We start from the raw sequence: 20,646 nt of genomic DNA on the forward strand, positions 1-20,646 counted from the left end.
ACGTCCTTGTCCCCCCACACCTCCTCATCCCGTCCCCTGGAGGAGCCGAGGGTCAGGCCATCGCCCGCAGGCCGTGGCAGTGGGGCTGCCCTCACTGGGGGCGCCAGGCGGTGGGGCTGTGGCCGTGCTCTCCGCAGTGTTGGCCTCATGAACTTCGGGAGGAGTGGGCAGAAAGACGATGCCTAGGGGTCCCGAGCCTGGCCTCACCCCTGTGCCAACTTCCCGTGCCACCCTCCCTGACCCCTCCCTTCTCTAGGACTCGGGGGAGAATGGTGAGGACCCCGGGGTTTCCAGGCATGACCGGGACAATCGGTGCCTGGGACCCCCCTTGGCCATCACCGCCTGGCCCTCGGGGAGGGGGCCGTCATGGTCAGTCTCCATGGAGGAGGCCACATCCCCCACTGGACCGGACCCTCGGGACGGAGCATCAGCTGATGGGGTGAGGGTGACCGCTCTCGGGAGCCCTGGCGGCCCCACTAGTCCTGCGCGGCCCGGGGCCACCCGGTGTCCTGGCTCCTCCCCCCGATGTGCTGTCCCTCCTTTTCTGAGGGAAAAAAAGAGAAAAAGGAGAGAGGGAGGGAAGCCCCCTTCTCCTGGGCAGCGGTCAGGGGCCCACAGGAAGGGCTGAGCCCCGGCCCAGGGGAAGGCCGAGCGGTGTGGCTCCCCCTCCCCCGCCCCCTCCCCCCTGTCCTGACAACCTGGCGCTATCGCCCCGGCCCCTGTTCACAGCCGCGGCCCGGGCTGCGGGTGGGTCTGGCTGCCACGGTGGGTGTGAGACACGGAGGGAAAAGAGCCGAGGGCGCTGGTATGCGTGGACGTCTCTAGAACACGAAGAGAAAATATTCATTTCCTTTTTCGCTTGTGAATCAGATGCGCTATTTAAAGCCAGTCCCGCTCGCTGGCCCGGGCTGAGTTATTGCCCCTTAAGGAAGTAAAGGAGCGCCGGGAGGTATTCTTAGTCATTCTCGCTCCTTTTTCTAAATTCCTGATGTACCCGCGGCGGCCGGCCCGAGATAGCGCGTTTAGGGCATTCTTGGGCTAAAAATGTCCGGACCTGATGTCACGGTGCCCAGAGGGCGGGCGGGGGCTGGAGACACGGCCCCCTCACTGCGCCCGGAGAGGCTGCGGAGAGGGAGGTCGCTGAGGGCCCTATCTGACTCCTGCTGGCCGGGCCGGGCAGGCCCCCGGCGCACGCTGTCCGGGCCCGTGTGCGCCGGTGGGAACGCGCAGGGCGGCCACGTGGACCTGGCAGGTCCTGCAGGTGTGTGTTGCCTCCTAAAGGCGCTCAGATAATGATCACGAGAAAAACAGGAAGCAAAGCCCCTGCCGTGTTTCGAGGCCTCAAATAAAACCCAGCGGCACAGGCCGAGCGGAGCAGCATTGGGCACGCCCTCGCCCGGCGGGGAGCCTTGGCGAGGACGATCTGGGGGTCCCGTCCAGTGGGGGGGAGGGTTTTGGGGCGTCTCCGGTGTGGGTCCTGGAGTTTGTGAGACAAAGAACAGTCCAGATTCGGGGCAGAGAGTACCAGGCCGTAGCTCATGTGGCCATCAGACCCACAGGAAGCCCCAGAATTGGGTCTTTATCCTTTAGACCAGCCGTGGGCAAACTACGGCCCGCGGGCCGGATCCGGCCCGTTTGATATGAATAAAACTAAAAAAAAAAAAGACCTTTTTTTTATGTAATGATGTTTACTTTGAATTTATATTAGTTCACACAAACACTCCATCCATGCTTTTGTTCCAGCCCTCCGGTCCAGTTTAAGAACCCTTTGTGGCCCTCGAGTCAAAAAGTTTGCCCACCCCTGCTTTAGACCGACCCTACCCTGTCCCCCAGTACCTGGCCCTGTCCCCCAGCACCCGGCCCTGTCCCCCAGCACCCTGTCCCCTAGCACCCTGGCCGGTCCCCCAGCACCCGGGCCTGTCCCCCAGCACCCGGGCCTGTCCCCCAGTACCCAGCCCTGTTCCCCAGCACCTGGCCCTATCAGAGTGACAAGGGAAAAAAAGCAATGAGCCTGGCCAGTGTGGCTCCGTGGCTGAGCGCCACCCTATGAACCAGGAGGTCAGGGTTTGATTCCCGGTCAAGGGCGCCTGCCCGGGTTTCGGGCTCGATCCCCAATGGGGGGTGAGCAGGAGGCAGCCCATCCATGATTCATTCTCATGACTGATGTTCCTATCTCTCTCTCCCTCTCCCTTCCTCTCTGAAATCGATAAAAATATATTTCTAAAAAAGCAGCAATGAGATGATCCGAATCAAAGGTGAGCCGAAGAAAATCCAGCGAGGTGCCCCTCCGCCAGGCACACCAGCAAGCGCGGGCAGGCGACGGCTCCAGGGCAGAGAGCGTGCCGAGCGGGGCACACACTGGCCACCAAGCAGCACCGTCTGCGCGGGACCGACGCCCGGCCCCTCTCTGACCCCTGGGACAGGCGGCGCCCTCTGGAAGCCTCCGTGTGCCTCGCCGCCAGCTGCCGTCCGATGCCCCGCGCAGGTGCAGGAGGGCGGGCGACCCTCCCTCTTTCTCTCTAGATCTGCTGTCCGGCCCCGACTGCCCATGGAACTTTCTGGATGCTCTCACAAGCACGACGCCCAGGTGGGCTCTAAACCAGGACAGCCCTGGGCCCACAGGGCTGCTGGCGGAGCCTCTCTCCGGCCCAGGCACCTGTCATTCTGACGCTCCCGGCGATCCAACACGCAGGTCAGGTCAGGCCCCGGATCTAGGCCTCAGCCATCAGGGCCAGACACCCCAGGCAAGTCCCAGGAACCGCCCTGACCCTCCAGCGCCAACCTCACAGCTTCCTTTGCAAACTCAGACGGAAGAGGAGGGGGGCAGGGGAGACGCTGACGCAGGAAGAGGGGGGGGGCTGAGGTGGAAGGGAAGCCTCAGGCTGCGGCCCTGGGGGTGTGTGTGACCCTGCAAGCCCCTCGGCCTGCGAGGGCCCAGGATGCAGAGACTGGACGCACCAGGAACTCCCAGTGGCCCTGCCCCTCCCCCACAGGGTGACTCAGCCTCTGGGACCCGAGAATTCCATCGGGGTCCCCAAGGAAGCTCCGTCCTAGAGATTCAGAAGCCGAACCCGCCCTGTGTCCTCCTCCTGCCACTTTCCACCCAAAACAGGCCCCCATCTTCTTCCTGTTGTGAGGCGCGCGGCCTGCCCAGGAGCACCCCCACCACGTTCCTCAGGGTGCACGGAGGTGGGCGGGGCTCCGACTGCTCCTCTCGAGCCCAGGACTTTCTCCAGGCCCGTGTCCCGGGCAGGAACTTAGCCTGAAGTCCCAGGAGTGTCCCGGAACCGGGAGTGCGGGCTGCGGAGCTTTCTCCTGTGGCGTCCCCTGCCCTGGCCTCGCGGGGTGTCCTGCAGCCCCAGGCCCAGGGGTGCAGGGTGGGCCTGGTCCTCTCTATCACCTCCCATCGGCCCCAGGACCCTGGGGGAGCCGGCGGGGGGGGGGGGGGGGGGGTCACGTGGTCGGAGCGTTGGAGCTTCGAGCAGCCCCAGGCCTCAGGGCTGTGTCCCCCTTGGCCTTGGAGCCTCCCACAGGCCTGGCCCAGACGCAGCCTGTTCGCTGGCTGAACAGCGGACACGAGTGTTAGTACTCAGAGCTAAGGCCTCAGGGTGAGGCGACGCACCGAGTGAGTGGCTCGGAGGATGGAGGCCCCCCTTCACGCTGACATGTCCACCGGCCCCTTAAGCAGAGGCAGAGGTGCTGAGGCACCAGTCACAGCCCAGGCCCGGCGACGCTCTCGGCACCTGCCACCGCCAGCCTCGCTTTCTGGGGAGATAGGCACCCAACCAAGAGACAAGCCGGGCACAGGCAGGAGTGGGGTGGGCTCACCCCTGCGGGCTCCCCGGGGCCGGGCATGGCACTCCCCACCCGCCAGGCCCCACAACAGGGGGCGAGAGAGGAGGGTGTCACAGCTGCAGGGCCCGGGCAGGTGGCCGAGGAGCCCCCTGCCACAGCCCTCCCTCTGGCCTGTCACTCACAGCCATCTCTTAATTAGCAAAGTAAACAGCACGATGATAAATGTCATCATTTACTCAACAGATGATCAAATCATTGTTTCTCAGACCCCAGGGCAATGAAATGCAATCAGGGGGTGATTTATTCGGGCCGGGTGTGTGGCGGCCACGGCGGCAGGCAGGCAGCCCATGGGGGGGGGGGGGGCAGTGTTTAGGCGTCACCCGGGCTCGGGGACAGGCTACCTCTCTTTGATGGAGCCCAGGGCCATCTCCACTCACCCCAACTCCCATCTGTCCCCACGGACGTGCCTGGCCAGGCCGGGGTGCGGGGCAGATACACCTGACCTGGGGTGTGTCTCCTTCCAAAATGGCAGGAATCACCCGGCCGGCGTGGCTCAGTGGTTGAGCATCGACTATGAACCAGGAGGTCAGGGTTCGATTCCCAGTCAGGGCACATGCCCGGGTTGCAGGCTCGATCCCCAGTGTGGGCTGTGCAGGAGGCGTCCAATCCATGACTCTCTCTCATCATGGATGTTTCTCTCTCTCTCTCTCCCTCTCCCTCTCTGAAATCAATAAAAAAATATTTTTAAAAAATGACAGGAATCTCCAGGTGTCCTCCGAGCACCCAGGAGACGGGAGGTCTACAACACATGTGGGAGGAGGGGCTCACCTGCCCGGCCGAACGCCTCATTCCCATTTTGCTGAAGAAAAACGCCTGCATGAAACCTTGACCCTGAAGGTCGTAGGTCACCCACGTCGGGCCCAGGGAGAGACGCGTGTCCTGCCGGAGTGTGAGGGACCCCGGGGCCGGGCGTGGCCAGACCGGATGTCAGCCACATGAAGACGAAAGGAAAGGGGCCTTGGATTCGATTCCAATGGAACGTCCAGGAAAACAATGTTAGTCTCGGGGTCGAAAGAAAACGGTTTCCAGGGCGCCCCAGAATGAGGGGAAGCGCAATCCATTTGACCGCGGCTTTCACTCAGGCCTGGGTGACACCTTCCGTGTCTGTGGGGGGACCCCTCTGTGTGGCCGACTCCCAGGCCCAGCGGACAGGGAATCCCCCTGCCAGCGTGGACCCTGCCCCCCGGGAGCCCACGCTGACACAGGACCCTCCTCGGGCGTCTTTTGTCATCTTTGCTAAGGTGTCCCCACCTCTTCTCTCTCAGCAAACGAATGGCATGTAGACCATGTCGAGTAGACGGCGGTAAAACCAGACCACCCTGACTTACACAACAACGACCAGCTTGAGGCTGAGCCACTGCACAGACACAATCGGGGGCTGTGGTGGGATCGTGGCCTCCGGGCGCTGTCCCCGGGACCTGCTCCGAGGTCCTGGGCCCGCCCCGCCTCACCTGCTCACCTGCCTCTCACGCGCTAACCGCTGTCTAATTAGCTTTTTTTCTCTTTTTTTTAATCCTCACCCGAGGATATTTTTCCATTGATTTTTTTGAGAGAGTGGAAGAGAGAGGGAAAGACAGAGAGAAATAGTGATATGAGAGAAATACATGGATTGGTTGCCTCCTGCATGAGCCCCAACGGGGGAGGAGCCTGCAGCCGATATGTGTCCTTGACAGGAATCGAACCCAGGACCCTTCAGTCCGCAGGCCGATGCTCTATCCGCTGAGCCACAGCCGGTAGGGCATGTCCAGTTATCTTCCCATCGCACTGTCTGCGGAGCCGGGCTCCCCGCGGGAGGACGGAGCGGACAGGCCCTGGGTCAGGCCACTGGATTTACGTTGGGGCGTGGGGACTCCCAGAAAGATCCAGGCTGTGGAGCCGGCTTTTCCGCTCCGATCTGAGGCCTCCTGGTGCCCACCCGGGTGCGACCAGGGACCACTCCTCTGCCGCTGGGATGGGGCACCTGAGAGTCGCAGCTCTCCCGAGCCGCCCGTCCTACTCTGAAGGCGCCAGAACCAAGCGAGACGGCAATGACCTGGCGAGGGAGCCGCGGGAAACCCCCACGAGGCTGCTGACGGCGGCATCCTGCCCCAAGGCCCACACGGCGGCCCTGAGCTAGAAGGCAGCCTCGGCCTCCTGGTCGGTTTCAGGGGAAAGTGGGGTCGCCCTGAGTTTTGGGGACACCTGCCCGCCCCTCCCGGTTCTGGGGAGGCAGTGGTTTCCGTAGGCTCCCAAATGCAACAGGGACGCAGACAGCTGCCGACGCGCTCGCTGGAGCCACGAAGCCCCAAGACGGATCCCGAGCAGGTAGTCGGCGTCCAGCTCGCAACAGCCAGACGCGCCCGCGCCCGCGCCCTGAGTGCCCCATGCGCCCCGGGGGCGTGGGCAGGGCGAACACTTCCCGAGCTGCTGGCATGAAAGGCAGCTGGCGGGTCACGACCGGACAAGCCCACGGCGAGGCGGGAGGCGCCGCGGGGACAGCGTTCCCTCACGTTCGCCGAGAATAAATAATATCGCAAAGTCAACAGCCCGGACCGATAACAGGGTGGCCGGACCAGGCCGGGCACCCAGCAAGCAGCCGCGACATGGCCGTTCCTTAAAAGAGAGCCAACAGGAGCCTGTGGCGGAGCCTGTGGCGGAGCTGAGCGAACAAGCACCTCCAGGTCGCCAACGCGCTGCCTGAGCGGTGCGTGCCCCCCGCAGCGGCCAGAGCCACCGGCTCCCGAGGTAGCCCAGGCCCCCTGCGCCTGTCCCCCAGCACCGTCATCACTCTCCCCGCAGCCGGGCGGGACGGGGGCCTGGAGGGGGGACAGGCAGGGCCTGCCAAATGCCACTCGCAGCCCAAACCACACGCCTGTCCCTGTCGGAGCTGCTACCCTGGCTCTGAGGGGACGTCCCAGGAGCCACGAAAGAGCACAGGGTGGGCGCAGGGGAGGTGCTGGGGGGGCTCAGGAGCCGCCAATGAGCTGGAAAGAGGGCGCCTGAGCAGCGCTGTCTCTGGGGAGAGCCTGGGCCTGATGGGCCTGGTTAGAAGCTGCAAAGCCTCATGGGAGGGTGGGGGAGGGGCAGGGCCACTCGGTCCCACCTTCCGGAGAGGCTCCTGACCCTCACTGCCTGGTCCCAGCCATGGCGCCCTCCTGCCAGACCTGACCCGGCCCAAGAGCCTGGCGGCACCCGCGTTTCCCCAGCAGGGTCCCCGACCCGTGAGACCAGCGAAGCCCGAGATGGGGCCCAGGGCCTTGGTGGCCGCAGCAGGGCACCCCAAGGGAGGGACGCCTCAGGGGCGTCAGCAGCCTCACCTGTGCCTCCACCCTCCTGACCACTGGGGTTCAGGACCATCGAGGCAGACCTCGGCTGTTGGGCTAAGCTGCCGACTCCCCTCCGGCAGGATGAGAGTGTGCACCCCACTAATATGAGAAGCGGGGGCTCCTCTCAGGGAGCCGGGGGATGGGGGCCGGGGGCCGGGGGTGGATGTGCACGGGACAGCGCGGCCGCGGGCGTGTCCTGGGAGCGGCCCCATGTGCAGGAGGCTCCCCGGAGTGGAGACGTCCCGGGACACCCCATTCCTCTCCACGCCCCCGAGCTCACAGCCTTAGCACCTCAGACCAGACGGGCAGCTCGGGCGGTTTAAGACATGAGCTCATTAAAGACACATTTCCGGGGCGGGCGGCCGGTGGGGCTGCCGGTCCGGGGGCCTCGATGCTTTGGGAGTCGCGTCATGCGAGCCGCGGGATAAAATAGGCCTGGGAACCGTGACCGTCGGACGCTCCCCGCCGCCCTCCCGCCGGCCTCGGGGCTTATAAATAGATGGAGCCCGAGATAAACGCCGCGATCCATCACACTCACCTCCCAGCCGAAGTCCTCCCTCCGCGCGGCCCGGGGCGCCGCCAGGCAGGGGCCCACGCGCTCCCCGACCTCCAGCCGCTTCTTGGCCCAGATGCCCAGGCCGGCGCCCGGGATGGAGGACTCTCGCAGCTCGAAGTCGGGGGGGATGGGGATGTCGTCGGGGATGTAGACGGGGGCCTCGTAGGGCGAGCCCTCCTTGGGGGTGAAGTCCTCGCTGGTGGGGAAGGGGGACGCCGGCCCCATGGGGATGGGGGACATGATGCTGTCCTCGGTCTCATCCTCCGCACTCTCTCCCGCCAGCAGGTCCGGGTCCGGCTCGTACATACTATTTACAATGTCACTGTCACCTGAGGGAAAGAGCACAGCACAGCGTCAGGCCGGGCGGCACCCCTCCCCCGGGCGCGAGGCTCGGGGCCCCCGGGACGGGGACGGATAGGAACCCCGGGCACCCAGGCACCCCCTGCCCAGGACACGTCGCCTCTGCCCCTCCGGACCCAGCAGCCCGCTTCCCCATGAACGGCGCTAGGATGTCCGCCCCCCGCCCCCCAGGCTCCCTTCGGAACCAGCGTTCCCCACGCCTCCCGTGGCCACGTGTGGGAGAGCGGGGACAGGAGCACCCACAGGCCACAAGCTTGGGGGGCGTCGTCACACGGGCCCCCAGCCTGGGGCTGGTGGTGCACCCACGTCCCAGAGCCACCCAGTGTGTCTGCAGCCTGAATGGAGGCGGCCCGAGTTCCCGGGAGGACTCAGGATTTGGGCTCCTGGGGCCTGTACCCCACACCTGGGCCTCTCTGGGCAGCTGGTGGGCAGCGGCCCCGGTTCCTGACCGGCTCTTGGCAGGTGAGGGCGGCAGCTGACGGCACCGCACGGGACCCGCGGGCTGAGGCCCAGGGCTGAGCTGAGGGCAAAAGGGTCCTCTCTGCGGGGCTCCTCCTGAGACGCTCGGTGCCAGGACAGTGCCCCTGGCATAGCCCAGCCCCGAGGGGGCGGTAACACGCGGGCTGGGGAGCGAGCAGGCGGCGGGGGTGGGGGGCGCGGCACAGCCGGGAGAGGCTTACGCAGGCATCACCCCCAAGAGCTGAAAAGACAGGTGAGCGTTCACAGCGCGCTCGTGACCCACAACCCCCGCGGCGGGCACACCTGGGCCCACAGCGGCGAGCGCTGAGGAGCAGCCCGTCCACAGGTGAAGGTCCAGCCGGGAGGAGGCCGGCCACCGCCTCGCTGAGCGAGCAGCAGACCCAAAAGGCCACGCACGCAGCGCAGGGCTCCCTACTGGTGGGATTCCCAGACCCCGCGGCCCCGAGACGGCGTGCGCGTGGCGAGGCGTGTCCTCCGAGGAAGGATCCTCTGGGACGGACGGAGGAGCTGGTGGCACCACCCGCATCCCCATGAACGGCGCTAGGATGTCATTTGCAAATGCACTAAATGTCACTGAACCGTTCACTCAAAATGGCCAGTCTCCATGTGATGTGAACTTCACAGCAGGAGGTCTTAGAAGTCAGAGGACGGGGGGGGGGGGGGGGGGGGGGGGGAGGAGCAGCGAGGACACCCGCCTGGCCCGAGCTGCTGACCTCTGTCCACATGCTCCGCCCTCTGCAAACCTGTGAAGGTGACCCGGCCGCTGTGGTCACCTCGGCCCTCGGCCCTCCCTGCTCCCTGCCTGCCGTGGCCGGCGAGGCCGAGGTCTCCATGGTGACGGGACTTCTAGGTACAAGAAAAGCGACTCCGGCCTCTCGCGCCAGGAGCAGGCAGATCTGGTGCAGGACAAACAAGAGGTTTTCTTTGCGGAGAAACGAGTCTCAAGGAGAAAGCGTCGCGAGGGGTCACCTAGTCATTTAGCGCCTTTGCGGAGGCGACGGTTCCGTCCGCCATTGGCTGGCGGGGTCCCCTCCAGCAAACAGCAGCGAGCCCCCCAACTCTGAGCACCCCAGTGGCTTAGGTTTGAAAGGCACCCCCTCCCCCTCCCCTGCCCCCCGTGGAGGCAGGTTGCAAGGGGGCAATTAAGGTGCCACTTCGTTCCTGGGAACCACAGAGCTCACCCCGGGGCCCCACGCAAGTCCCCACTCCTGGGCGGGGGGGGGGGGGCGTTTCCTCCAGACAATGGGGGACCAGCCAGGCTGCACGCGGGCCCCCTGCACTGTGTCCCCCGCACGCAGGGGTATCTCGGGGCTCTTTGTTTTTGGCGGGGGTGTTATTTTCTTTTTTAAAAAATATTTGTTTATTGATGTCAGAGAGGAAGGGAGAGGGAGAGAGAAACGTCAATGATGAGAGAGAATCATGGATCGGCTGCCTCCTACACGCCCCACTGGGGATCGAGCCCGCAACCCGGGCCTGTGCCCTGACCGGAATCGAACCCCGACCTCCTGGTTCATAGGCCGACGCTCACCCACTGAGCCAGCCGGCCGGGCCCTTTACAGTTTCTGTGTGAATCCTACTTCCCCGAACACCTCGCCTGCTGGCGGGTAACCGAGCTTAAAAGCGTGTTGAACCTGCCGACCACACAGACAGGAGCGCGGGGCCGGGGCGTGTTTCCTGCTGACTGAAGGCGGCTGTGGGGCCTCCGCCCCCGCGGGCACGGGGTTAAGTGCTGCCCGAGGCACCGGGAGAGCCAGTCTCCTCTGTTCCGCTGCCCCAGCGCCCTCCCTCACCCCTCAGAGTGGAGGCAGGTGGCCTGGTTACTGTGCAGAAGCATCTGGAGAAAATGAGGTGTCAAGAGCCGCCCCCGGGCCCCGGAGGAAGCGGAGAGCCGCTCAGAGACGCCAGAGGCGCGGGCCAGGCCAAGCGCAAACGGTCCCTCTCCCCGGGGTCCTGGACCCGAGGCCGGATCCAGAGGCCATCCTTCCTCAGCCCAGCGCTCCAGCCAGGGACACAGCGGTGGCCGCCTGGGCGGACCCCTCTGCCCTCTGCCCTCTGCCCTCTGCCCTGGGCTGGACGTGCATTCCCCTGGACCGGCCACCCTGGCTCCTGACGCTGGCCCGTGTCCAGTGACTCCCTCTCCAAGGCCGGGACACAGAGCCAGGAACACGGGCGTTTTATGACGTGGGAACAGCTGAGCGATGTGTGTTAGCTACTGCGGGGGGCCCTCGCTCCTTTACTGGGTTTTGCGGTAGTTTCAGGAGACGGATTCGGGCCTGAGCCCACCGTTCCTCAAAGTTCTTTAGGGAGATCTGCCAGGATATAAAAGCCGGGAGGGAGGGGGTGGGGGGGGTGTATGGGTGCTGCGTGTGTGAGTGTGTGGGTGCCTGTGAGTCTGTGAGGAGCGTGAGGGGAGGCGATGGGTCCAGCCAGCCCCCTGCCTCCCTTGGGGGGAGGTGTGGCTGAACTCTGCCTGGGACCCCGAGAAGAAGGGAGGGGAAAGCCCGCCTGTGGTGGATAAGGACCCACAGGACACAGAGCTGAATGCGCCTGGCGCAGGTTACAGCCCCAGGTCAGACGGAGGATACATTGTATCAACATCCTCCATAGCGTCCTTGTCCGTTGGACCCTTGTCAGCACCAGGAGGGGCCGGGAGTTTGGCAAACTCTTAGCATCGGAACCAGGCAAAGGGCACAGGGTCTCGCCCTCTCGCAGGCCTGCGGCTGCGTGCAAGCCTGCAATGACTTCAGTGACAGTTCGGATGAAAGAGCACCTGCTTGAAAAGCCAGGTCTGTGCTGCTCAGCTCTGAGTAGCCGGAGAACAATACTTGCTCTCGCCGTCCCAGAGACCCCGCCCCTTGGCCCGGTCTCCCCCCTCCCCCACCCCACCCCCCATCCCGATCCTTTGGGCAGGGAACCACCTCGGGACCCTCACCCGTCACCTTCTTCAACACCCTCAAGGGCGGTGGTGCCAGGCAGGGCTGGGATGGCAGAGGCCACCAAGGTGCCCTGTGCCCAGCCAGGGAGTGAGCACCCCCAAATCTGCACCTTCTCTCCCCTCTCTCCAGCCCCTCTGATGATCATCTCAGGGTCAAAGGTCAAAAGCAAGTCGACCTCTGCTGATCCTTGCGGGGGACACTACTGTTCCCTCAAGTGGGGAGAACAGGTCAGAGGCCATGGTGATCCCCCATGAGTGACCTTCTAGAAACAGCCAGTGGGCCCGCGGGGGCCCCGGCCCCGGTTTGCCGGAGGAGCTGGCGCGGCGAGGCCGGTTCGCAGCGAACCCACCCAGGCCCTGCGAGGTCAGCCACCGCCCACCGCGCCGTCGCCCTCTCCCGGTGGAGGGATGCGCAGCCCCGCCCGCTGAGCACGATGCCGGCCAACCCGCCCTGTGGCCGCCGGGCCCACGCTGCACCGGCCCATGGGCTCATGGCGCCCCAAGGAGAAACCGTCCCTGCCCCCACGGAACCGGCTCCGAAAGTCCAGCCGCATCCTCAGACCAGAGCTGCCGACACCGCCTCCCACGCTCCTCCCTCGCGTCGTCAGTGACACCGACCGACGCGGCCAGGCCGAGCTGACATCTCCTCCTGTGAACTGGGACCAGCACGGCCTCCCTGGGCGGTGACGGCGACAGCATGGGTGGGGGTGATGCACAGGCCGGGGCTCAGCTGGCTCCCCACAGCCTGGCTAGTCAGGGCCAGGCCAGCTCAGCCAGGCCCTTCTGGAAACTTCTAAAGCAGCGGTTCTCAACCTTCCTAATGCCGAGACCCTTTAATACAGTTCCTCATGTTGTGGTGACCCCCAATTTCATTGTTACACATTGAACATAATTAAAGCATAGTGATTAATCACAAAAACAATAAGTAATTATATATGTTTTCCGATGGTCTTAGACCAGCCGTGGGCAAACTACGGCCCGCAGGCCGGATCCGGCCCGTTTGAAATGAATAAAACTAAAAAAAAAAAAAAGACCGTACCCTTTTATGTAATGATGTTTACTTTGAATTTATATTAGTTCACACAAACACTCCATCCATGCTTTTGTTCCGGCCTCTGGTCCAGTTTAAGAACCCATTGTGGCCCTCGAGTCAAAAAGTTTGCCCACTTCTGGCTTAGACTCTGTGGGGTCACGACCCACAGGTTGAGAACCGCTGATCTTAAGCAACCCCTATCCTGAGGCGGAGCAGCGGCCAGGAGCGCTCCCTGGGCATTCTCACCCGGTGGCCTCTGAACCCAGTGGCCTCTAAGAATGAATGCAGCCCCTCTCAAAGGGGTGCTGGTTCCTTGTGGAGACCGGCCCGCTCTGCAAAACTGCACCCTCGGGTCCCACAGCGTGGGGCACAGGATGCGCGGGGCACAGGACGGGCGGGACACAGGACGGGCGGGACACAGGACGCGCGGGGCACAGGATGCGTGGGACACAGGACACACGGGGCTGGGGCCGAGCGGACACCTCTCCCGTCGAAGGGGTCAGACAGACACCATGTGGCCCTGGCTGAACTTCCCACGGAGCGGCCGGGGCTGAGGAACCAGGTGCGCAGAGGGGACGGTGCCGGTCTGAGCTGCCTGTGGGGACAGACCGCAGAGCATGGCGTCCAGCTGTGGGTCAGGCCGAGGAGCGGGAGCTCCGCCCCCAGAGGCGGCCCTGAGCCCTGGGCCACCGATGTCGCTGTGCCCGGGGCAGGCGCTGGAGGGCGCGCCCAGCGGGCTGCCCTGGTCGGTGTCAGGAGCCAGGGACCAGCAGTGTCGGGTGTTTGGGGGACAGTTTGCCCCTCCAGCTCAGAGGTGCTCAGCGTGGGGTCCCCAGACCCATGGCATCCGTGTGCCCTGGCATGAGGAGACCCACTCCGCCGGCAGCTGCAGGCAAGCGGGCTGTGCCCACCCGCACCCTCCACCTATGGCAGCTGCAGCTGCAGCGCTGAGTGGGGGGGGGGGGGTGCACAGCCCGCGTCAGAAATGCTGCATCGCAAGTGTGCGCCTGGGAGAACAGGGGCGAACGTGAAGGGAACCAACCTCCTAAAACGGCCACAGGTCAGCCTGGAGGTCCAGGCTGCTCCATCCACCCCGACCCCCTCCACCCACCCCCACCCCCTCCATCCACCCCACCCCTCCATCCACCCCAACCCGCTCTATCCACCCCCACCCCCTCCACCTACCCCCACTCCCTCCATCCACCCCAACCCGCTCTATCCACCCCCACCCCCTCCATCCACCCCGACCCGCTCTATCCACCCCCACCCCCTCCATCCACCCCGACCCGCTCTATCCACCCCTGCCCACTCCATCCACCCAGACCCGCGGCAAGGACCAGAGTCGACCACGCCCAGCAACCCCACCCGGTCGCCAAGGGAAACTGGCCTCGGTGTGTTTTCCACCAGAGCCTTTAAAGGACAATTCTCTGGTGAGGAAGCTCCCGGCCGAGCTCACAGTTCCGGTCCACCCACAGCCGGGCACCTGGCCCCCCGGCCAGCAGAGGTTCCCACGGAGGTTCCAGGGACTCCCACGGGGCGGTGTTCTGGCCCCCAGCCCTCTGCAGACTGGCCCCCAGAGGTGTCACTCAAGACCCCCTGAGCCACCTGCTGTATTACAGGGCTTCTGTGGCTGAGGGGGACCCCTAGCACCCCCCTTCCCTAGCACGGCTCCCAGGGAGAGGACCCTCATGACATCCGGGAAATAGCAGGTTCTATGTCCAGTGGAGCCACGTGGCCAGGCCTCTCCCATCTGTTTGCAGCTGAAACCTCCTCCTGAGGCCACCAGACGCAGCGGCCCACGGGCTCTGGGAGTGCCCCCACCCCACCCGGGCTCTGTGGGCCCCGGGCCTAACGTCCCCATCACATCAACTGGCCAACTCCAGGTTTTAATGCCGAGGGTCAAGCTAAATGCCACCAGGCCCGTGGAAAGCAGTATTTGAAGGTGCCACTCAGGTCAGGTCAGTGTATGAAAGGGATGTGGTGGCAGAGGTGAGGTGAGGTGAACAGACAATCACTGCGACTGTGGGAAGCGAAGTCCCAGGGTGGTCACGGCCGTTCAATTCCAGAAGCTGTGGCTATGAAGGCGACTGGAACAACGGGCAGGCCTGGCCAGATGCCACTCCTCCGTGCTGCGGCTCCGACCGTCAGCACCGAGTCAGCTCGTCCACTAAGGGCTCAAGTTACGGATGGATGGATGGCGGGTGGGTGGATGGATGGATGGTGGGTGGATGGATGGATGGCGGGTGGATGGATGGATGGATGGATGGATGGATGGTGGGTGGATGGATGGATGGATGGATGGTGGGTGGATGGATGGATGGCGGGTGGATGGATGGATGGATGGATGGATGAATGGATGGTGGGTGGATGGATGGATGGATGGTGGGTGGATGGATGGATGGCGGGTGGATGGATGGATGGATGGATGGTGGGTGGATGGATGGATGAATGGATGGTGGGTGGATGGATGGATGGATGGTGGGTGGATGGATGGATGGCGGGTGGATGGATGGATGGATGGATGGTGGGTGGATGGATGGATGGATGGTGGGTGGGTGGATGGATGGATGGATGGATGGTGGGTGGGTGGGTGGATGGATGGATGGATGGTGGGTGGATGGATGGATGGATGGTGGGTGGGTGGATGGATGGATGGATGGATGGTGGGTGGGTGGATGGATGGATGGATGCATGGTGGGTGGATGGATGGATGGATGGATGGTGGGTGGGTGGGTGGATGGATGGATGGATGGATAGTGGGTGGATGGATGGATGGATGGATGGTGGGTGGATGGATGGATGGATGGATAGTGGGTGGATGGATGGATGGATGGATAGTGGGTGGATGGATGGATGGATGGATAGTGGGTGGATGGATGGATGGATGGATGGTGGGTGGGTGGATGGATGGATGGATGCATGGTGGGTGGATGGATGGATGGATGGATGGTGGGTGGGTGGGTGGATGGATGGATGGATGGATAGTGGGTGGATGGATGGATGGATGGATGGTGGGTGGATGGATGGATGGATGGATAGTGGGTGGATGGATGGATGGATGGATAGTGGGTGGATGGATGGATGGATGGATAGTGGGTGGATGGATGGATGGATGGATGGTGGGTGGATGGATGGATGGATGGTGGATGGTGGGTGGGTGGATGGATGGATGGATGGATGGTGGGTGGATGGATGGATGGATGGATGGTGGGTGGATGGATGGATGGATGGATGGTGGGTGGATGGATGGATGGATGGATGGTGGGTGGATGGATGGATGGCGGGTGGATGGATGGATGGATGGATGGATGAATGGATGGTGGGTGGATGGATGGATGGATGGCGGGTGGATGGATGGATGGATGGATGGTGGGTGGATGGATGGATGGATGGTGGGTGGGTGGATGGATGGATGGATGGATGGATGGTGGGTGGGTGGATGGATGGATGGATGGATGGTGGGTGGATGGATGGATGGATGGTGGGTGGGTGGATGGATGGATGGATGGATGGATGCATGGTGGGTGGATGGATGGATGGATGGATGGTGGGTGGGTGGGTGGATGGATGGATGGATGGATAGTGGGTGGATGGATGGATGGATGGATGGTGGGTGGATGGATGGATGGATGGATAGTGGGTGGATGGATGGATGGATGGATAGTGGGTGGATGGATGGATGGATGGTGGGTGGATGGATGGATGGATGGTGGATGGTGGGTGGGTGGATGGATGGATGGATGGATGGTGGGTGGATGGATGGATGGATGGTGGGTGGGTGGATGGATGGATGGTGGGTGGGTGGATGGATGGATGGATGGTGGGTGGGTGGATGGATGGATGGTGGGTGGATGGATGGATGGATGGATAGTGGGTGGATGGATGGATGGATGGATAGTGGGTGGATGGATGGATGGATGGATGGTGGGTGGATGGATGGATGGATGGTGGATGGTGGGTGGGTGGATGGATGGATGGATGGATGGTGGGTGGATGGATGGATGGATGGTGGGTGGGTGGATGGATGGATGGTGGGTGGGTGGATGGATGGATGGATGGTGGGTGGGTGGATGGATGGATGGTGGGTGGATGGATGGATGGATGGTGGATGGTGGGTGGATGGATGGATGGATGGATGGATAGTGGGTGGATGGATGGTGGGTGGATGGATGGATGGATGGATGGATAGTGGGTGGATGGATGGATGGATGGATGGTGGGTGGATGGATGGGTGGATGGTGGGTGGATGGATGGATGGATGGATGGATAGTGGGTGGATGGATGGATGGATGGATGGTGGGTGGATGGATGGATGGATGGATGATGGGTGGATGGATGGATGGATGGATGGTGGGTGGATGGATGGATGGATGGATGGATGGTGGGTGGATGGATGGATGGCGGGTGGATGGATGGATGGATGGATGGATGAATGGATGGTGGGTGGATGGATGGATGGATGGTGGGTGGATGGATGGATGGCGGGTGGATGGATGGATGGATGGATGGTGGGTGGATGGATGGATGGATGGTGGGTGGGTGGATGGATGGATGGATGGATGGTGGGTGGATGGATGGATGGATGGTGGGTGGGTGGATGGATGGATGGATGGATGGTGGGTGGGTGGATGGATGGATGGATGCATGGTGGGTGGATGGATGGATGGATGGATGGTGGGTGGGTGGATGGATGGATGGATGGATAGTGGGTGGATGTATGGATGGATGGATGGTGGGTGGATGGATGGATGGATGGATAGTGGGTGGATGGATGGATGGATGGATAGTGGGTGGATGGATGGATGGATGGATAGTGGGTGGATGGATGGATGGATGGATGGTGGGTGGATGGATGGATGGATGGTGGATGGTGGGTGGGTGGATGGATGGATGGATGGATGGTGGGTGGATGGATGGATGGATGGTGGATGGGGGGATGGATGGATGGATGGATGGTGGGTGGATGGATGGATGGATGGTGGATGGGGGATGGATGGATGGATGGTGGGTGGGTGGATGGATGGATGGATGGATGGTGGGTGGGTGGATGGATGGATGGATGGTGGGTGGATGGATGGATGGATGGATGGTGGGTGGATGGATGGATGGATGGTGGGTGGGTGGATGGATGGATGGTGGATGGGGGGATGGATGGATGGATGGATGGTGGGTGGATTTTTGGATGGATGGTGGGTGGGTGGATGGATGAACGGATGGCGGGTTAATGGATGGATGGATGGTGGGTGGATGGATGGATGGATGGATGGTGGGTGGATGGATGGTGGGTGGATGGATGAATGGATGGTGGGTGGATGGATGGATGGATGGATGGTGGGTAGATGGATGGATGAATGGATGGTGGGTGGATGGATGGATGGATGGATGGTGGGTGGATGGATGGATGGATGGATGGTGGGGGGATGGATGGATGGATGGTGGGTGGGGGGATGGATGGATGGATGGTGGGTGGATGGATGGATGGATGGATGGATGATGAATGAATATTTGGATGGATGGATGGAGGTTGGGTGGTAGGTGGATGGTGGATGGATATCTGGATGGATGGAGTGTGGGTGGATGGTGGGTGGGTGGATGGATGGATGGATGGATGGAGGGTGGGTGGATGGATGATGAATATTTGGACGGATGGATGGATGGATGGAGGGAGGGTGGGTGGATGGATGGGTGGATGGTGGGTGGATGGTGGGTGGATGGATCGTGGGTAGAGGGTGGGTGGTAGGTGAATGGTGGATGGATGGATGGATGGAGGGTGGGTGGATGGATGATGAATGAATATTTGGATGGACGGATGGAGATGGTGGGTGGGTATGTAGGCAGAAGGACGGAAAAAATTAAAGGCAGAAACTCTCACTTCCCATTCTTGACTTCCCTTCCCTGAGGGTAACACCCTTTTCCTCTTACCCACCCCCCCCCCCCCGGACTCTGGTTGATCTGGGGGACGCTGGGCTTGCTTGGCCCAGTCCCCATCTCGGGAAGGAGCCTGTTCTCAGCTGCTCCTTCGGAGCTGCCTCCCTTCAGCCACAGAGTGGCCTGCCTGGCCCGCACTCCAGGGGTGCAGTGGGCGCAGCGGCGATTCTGGGGTGCAGCTGTAGGCCCAGCCCTCTGAGCGGGTGGCACTTCGCTTCCCCACCTTCTGACTATTCTTTTATCTCTGGAACCACACGGCGAGGAGTACTGGGTACTGGGCCCCGCAGAGACCCCCCACGGCCCCCGAGCCCGTATGTCCCCCGAGCTGTGACTATCAGGGACCATCTTGCCTGCGGCTCAGGGAGGGGGAGGGGGCAGAGAGCAGCACGCAGTCAGGCTGGGCCCACGGAGGCCACTGGATAAGCAGTGACGTCAGGATTTCTAACGGGATTTCCAGGCTGCTGCATTCCTGCCGAGGGCAGCCAGGCAAGGGGGAGCCGTCCCCGATGGGGGGGTCCTTGGGGCTGCACCAGCGTCCTGCAGACCCGCCTCCCAAACCACCTGCTGGAAAGGGAGCCGGGAATCGGCGCTCCGTGTTGCCATTGTTCGTTTTCAATCGCCCACGGCAAACGTGGGGCCTCTCCCAGCGCGGACCTGCCTGAGAGATAAGCTTGGAGGGTCCCGGCTCCAGGACCGGCCCCAAGAGGCGCCCACGGTGCTGGGGACCCGCCGCCCGCCCGCCTGCCCGCCGGAGCGCCAGGGCTGCGCCGCCCCCGGCCGCGCTCATGGCCATTCGCCCCGCACGCAGCCTCGAGCTTCAGAGCCCTCGCCGAGCCGAGCGCGGTTATGAACACGGCAGATGAATAGCTCTGAGAACAGACATTCCTGCAGACGTGCTAAATGCGAATAACAATCAATTGCCGTTTAGAATCCAGTCCACGCCCGGGACCTGGCCCGCAGGGACCGGAGGCGCAGAGCCCAGCTGCGTGGGACTGGGGAGGCACAGGGCTGGCCCCTGTCTCGCTCGCGGCCTGGCCCAGCCGCTCCTGCCAGGGCCCAGGTGTGCGGCCTCCCCCACACAGAGGGAGCCCCTCCTTCCCCAACCCTGACAAGACGCACCGTCTCCTGCACGGGGGGTGGCCTGTCCCCGGCACAGAGCCGGCAGGAAAGGCTCGGGCATGAGGAAGTGAGGCCAGAACCACCCGCGGCCAGTCCAGGGCCCAGAGCGGGCAGTGCGGGTCCTTCGGGCCCTGGGCCAGGTGCTCCACTGGCCCCCTGGCCCCCAGGATGGCCGTGTGGGCTGAGCTGTGGCCCCGCCACATGTTTTGCCTGAACCCTGGGTCCCGTGATGCGACCCGAGTTGGAGGCGGGGTGGTCGTCGAGGTTAGGTGGGTCGCTGTCCTCACAGGAAGAGGAGACAGCGGCACAGAGGGGCACACGGCCACGGGATGACGGAGGCCGCGGGGAATAAATGTTTGATGCCCCCAGTGTATGGTACTTTGTTACAGCCGCCTGGGACAGATCCAGAGAGCCGGGCTGGAGGGCCCTGGCCCCCCAGGGGTGCAGCTGGGGGGTCCTCGCCGCTCACAGCCCCCTCCGGAAGCTCCCCACCTGCCCCCTCGGTTCTTAGTCTGCTCACAACATCTCGAAGCAGGTCACCAGTCTACCCATTTCACAGATGCAGAAACTGATGCACAAATGGATGAAGGCTCCGGATGAGCCCTCTGCTGGGAGTGAAGCCTGAGCAGCAGCCCCTCAGAGCCTGGGACACTGGAACCCTGGGAATGAGTCGCTCGCTGCTCCGGGCCACGGCCAAGCTCAGCCACTCAAGGTCAGATCCACCTCCCGACAGACTGGCACGGGCCTGGGGCAGGTTTCACCACATCCCTGCCCTCCCCGGCGCCCGCCTGCAGCTGGGCCCAGCTGCCACGGGGCTGCCGGCAGAGACCGCCCCAGAGCTCGCTGCCCCCACTCGCCCTCCCCGGCCCGGCCCGTCCAGCGGGGCTGACGCAGGGCCGGGGGCGGTGACCGGCAGCCCAGACCACCTGGCCCCCCTTAACGCGGCGCATTATTCTAAGACGGTTATTTATCGCGGTGCTCGGGGGACGCGTTCCTATTTCAGGCCCGACCCATTTCCTCGTGCTTCCATCGCCCCGGGCGGCGGTGCCGCTGCAGTTTTGATCAAGGCTTGTTC

General features: G+C 63.3%; 1 protein-coding gene across 3 annotated transcripts in view; it reads right to left on the bottom strand.

Moving 5' to 3' along the window:
* PRDM16 (PR/SET domain 16) overlaps positions 1 to 20,646 on the bottom strand; it is a gene marked incomplete at both ends in the record, with an annotated part of 284,479 nt that overhangs the window by 180,868 nt on the left and 82,965 nt on the right. For all 3 annotated transcript variants that reach the window (XM_081087367.1, XM_081087368.1, XM_081087366.1), the window contains one exon: positions 7,699 to 8,045. In XM_081087367.1, coding sequence (XP_080943493.1) covers positions 7,699 to 8,045 — 347 coding nt within the window. The remainder of the gene's footprint in view (positions 1 to 7,698; positions 8,046 to 20,646) is intronic.

The sequence above is a fragment of the Myotis nattereri genome, assembly GCF_964212035.1.
Source record: "Myotis nattereri genome assembly, chromosome: 3".
Taxonomy (NCBI): Eukaryota; Metazoa; Chordata; class Mammalia; order Chiroptera; family Vespertilionidae; genus Myotis; species Myotis nattereri.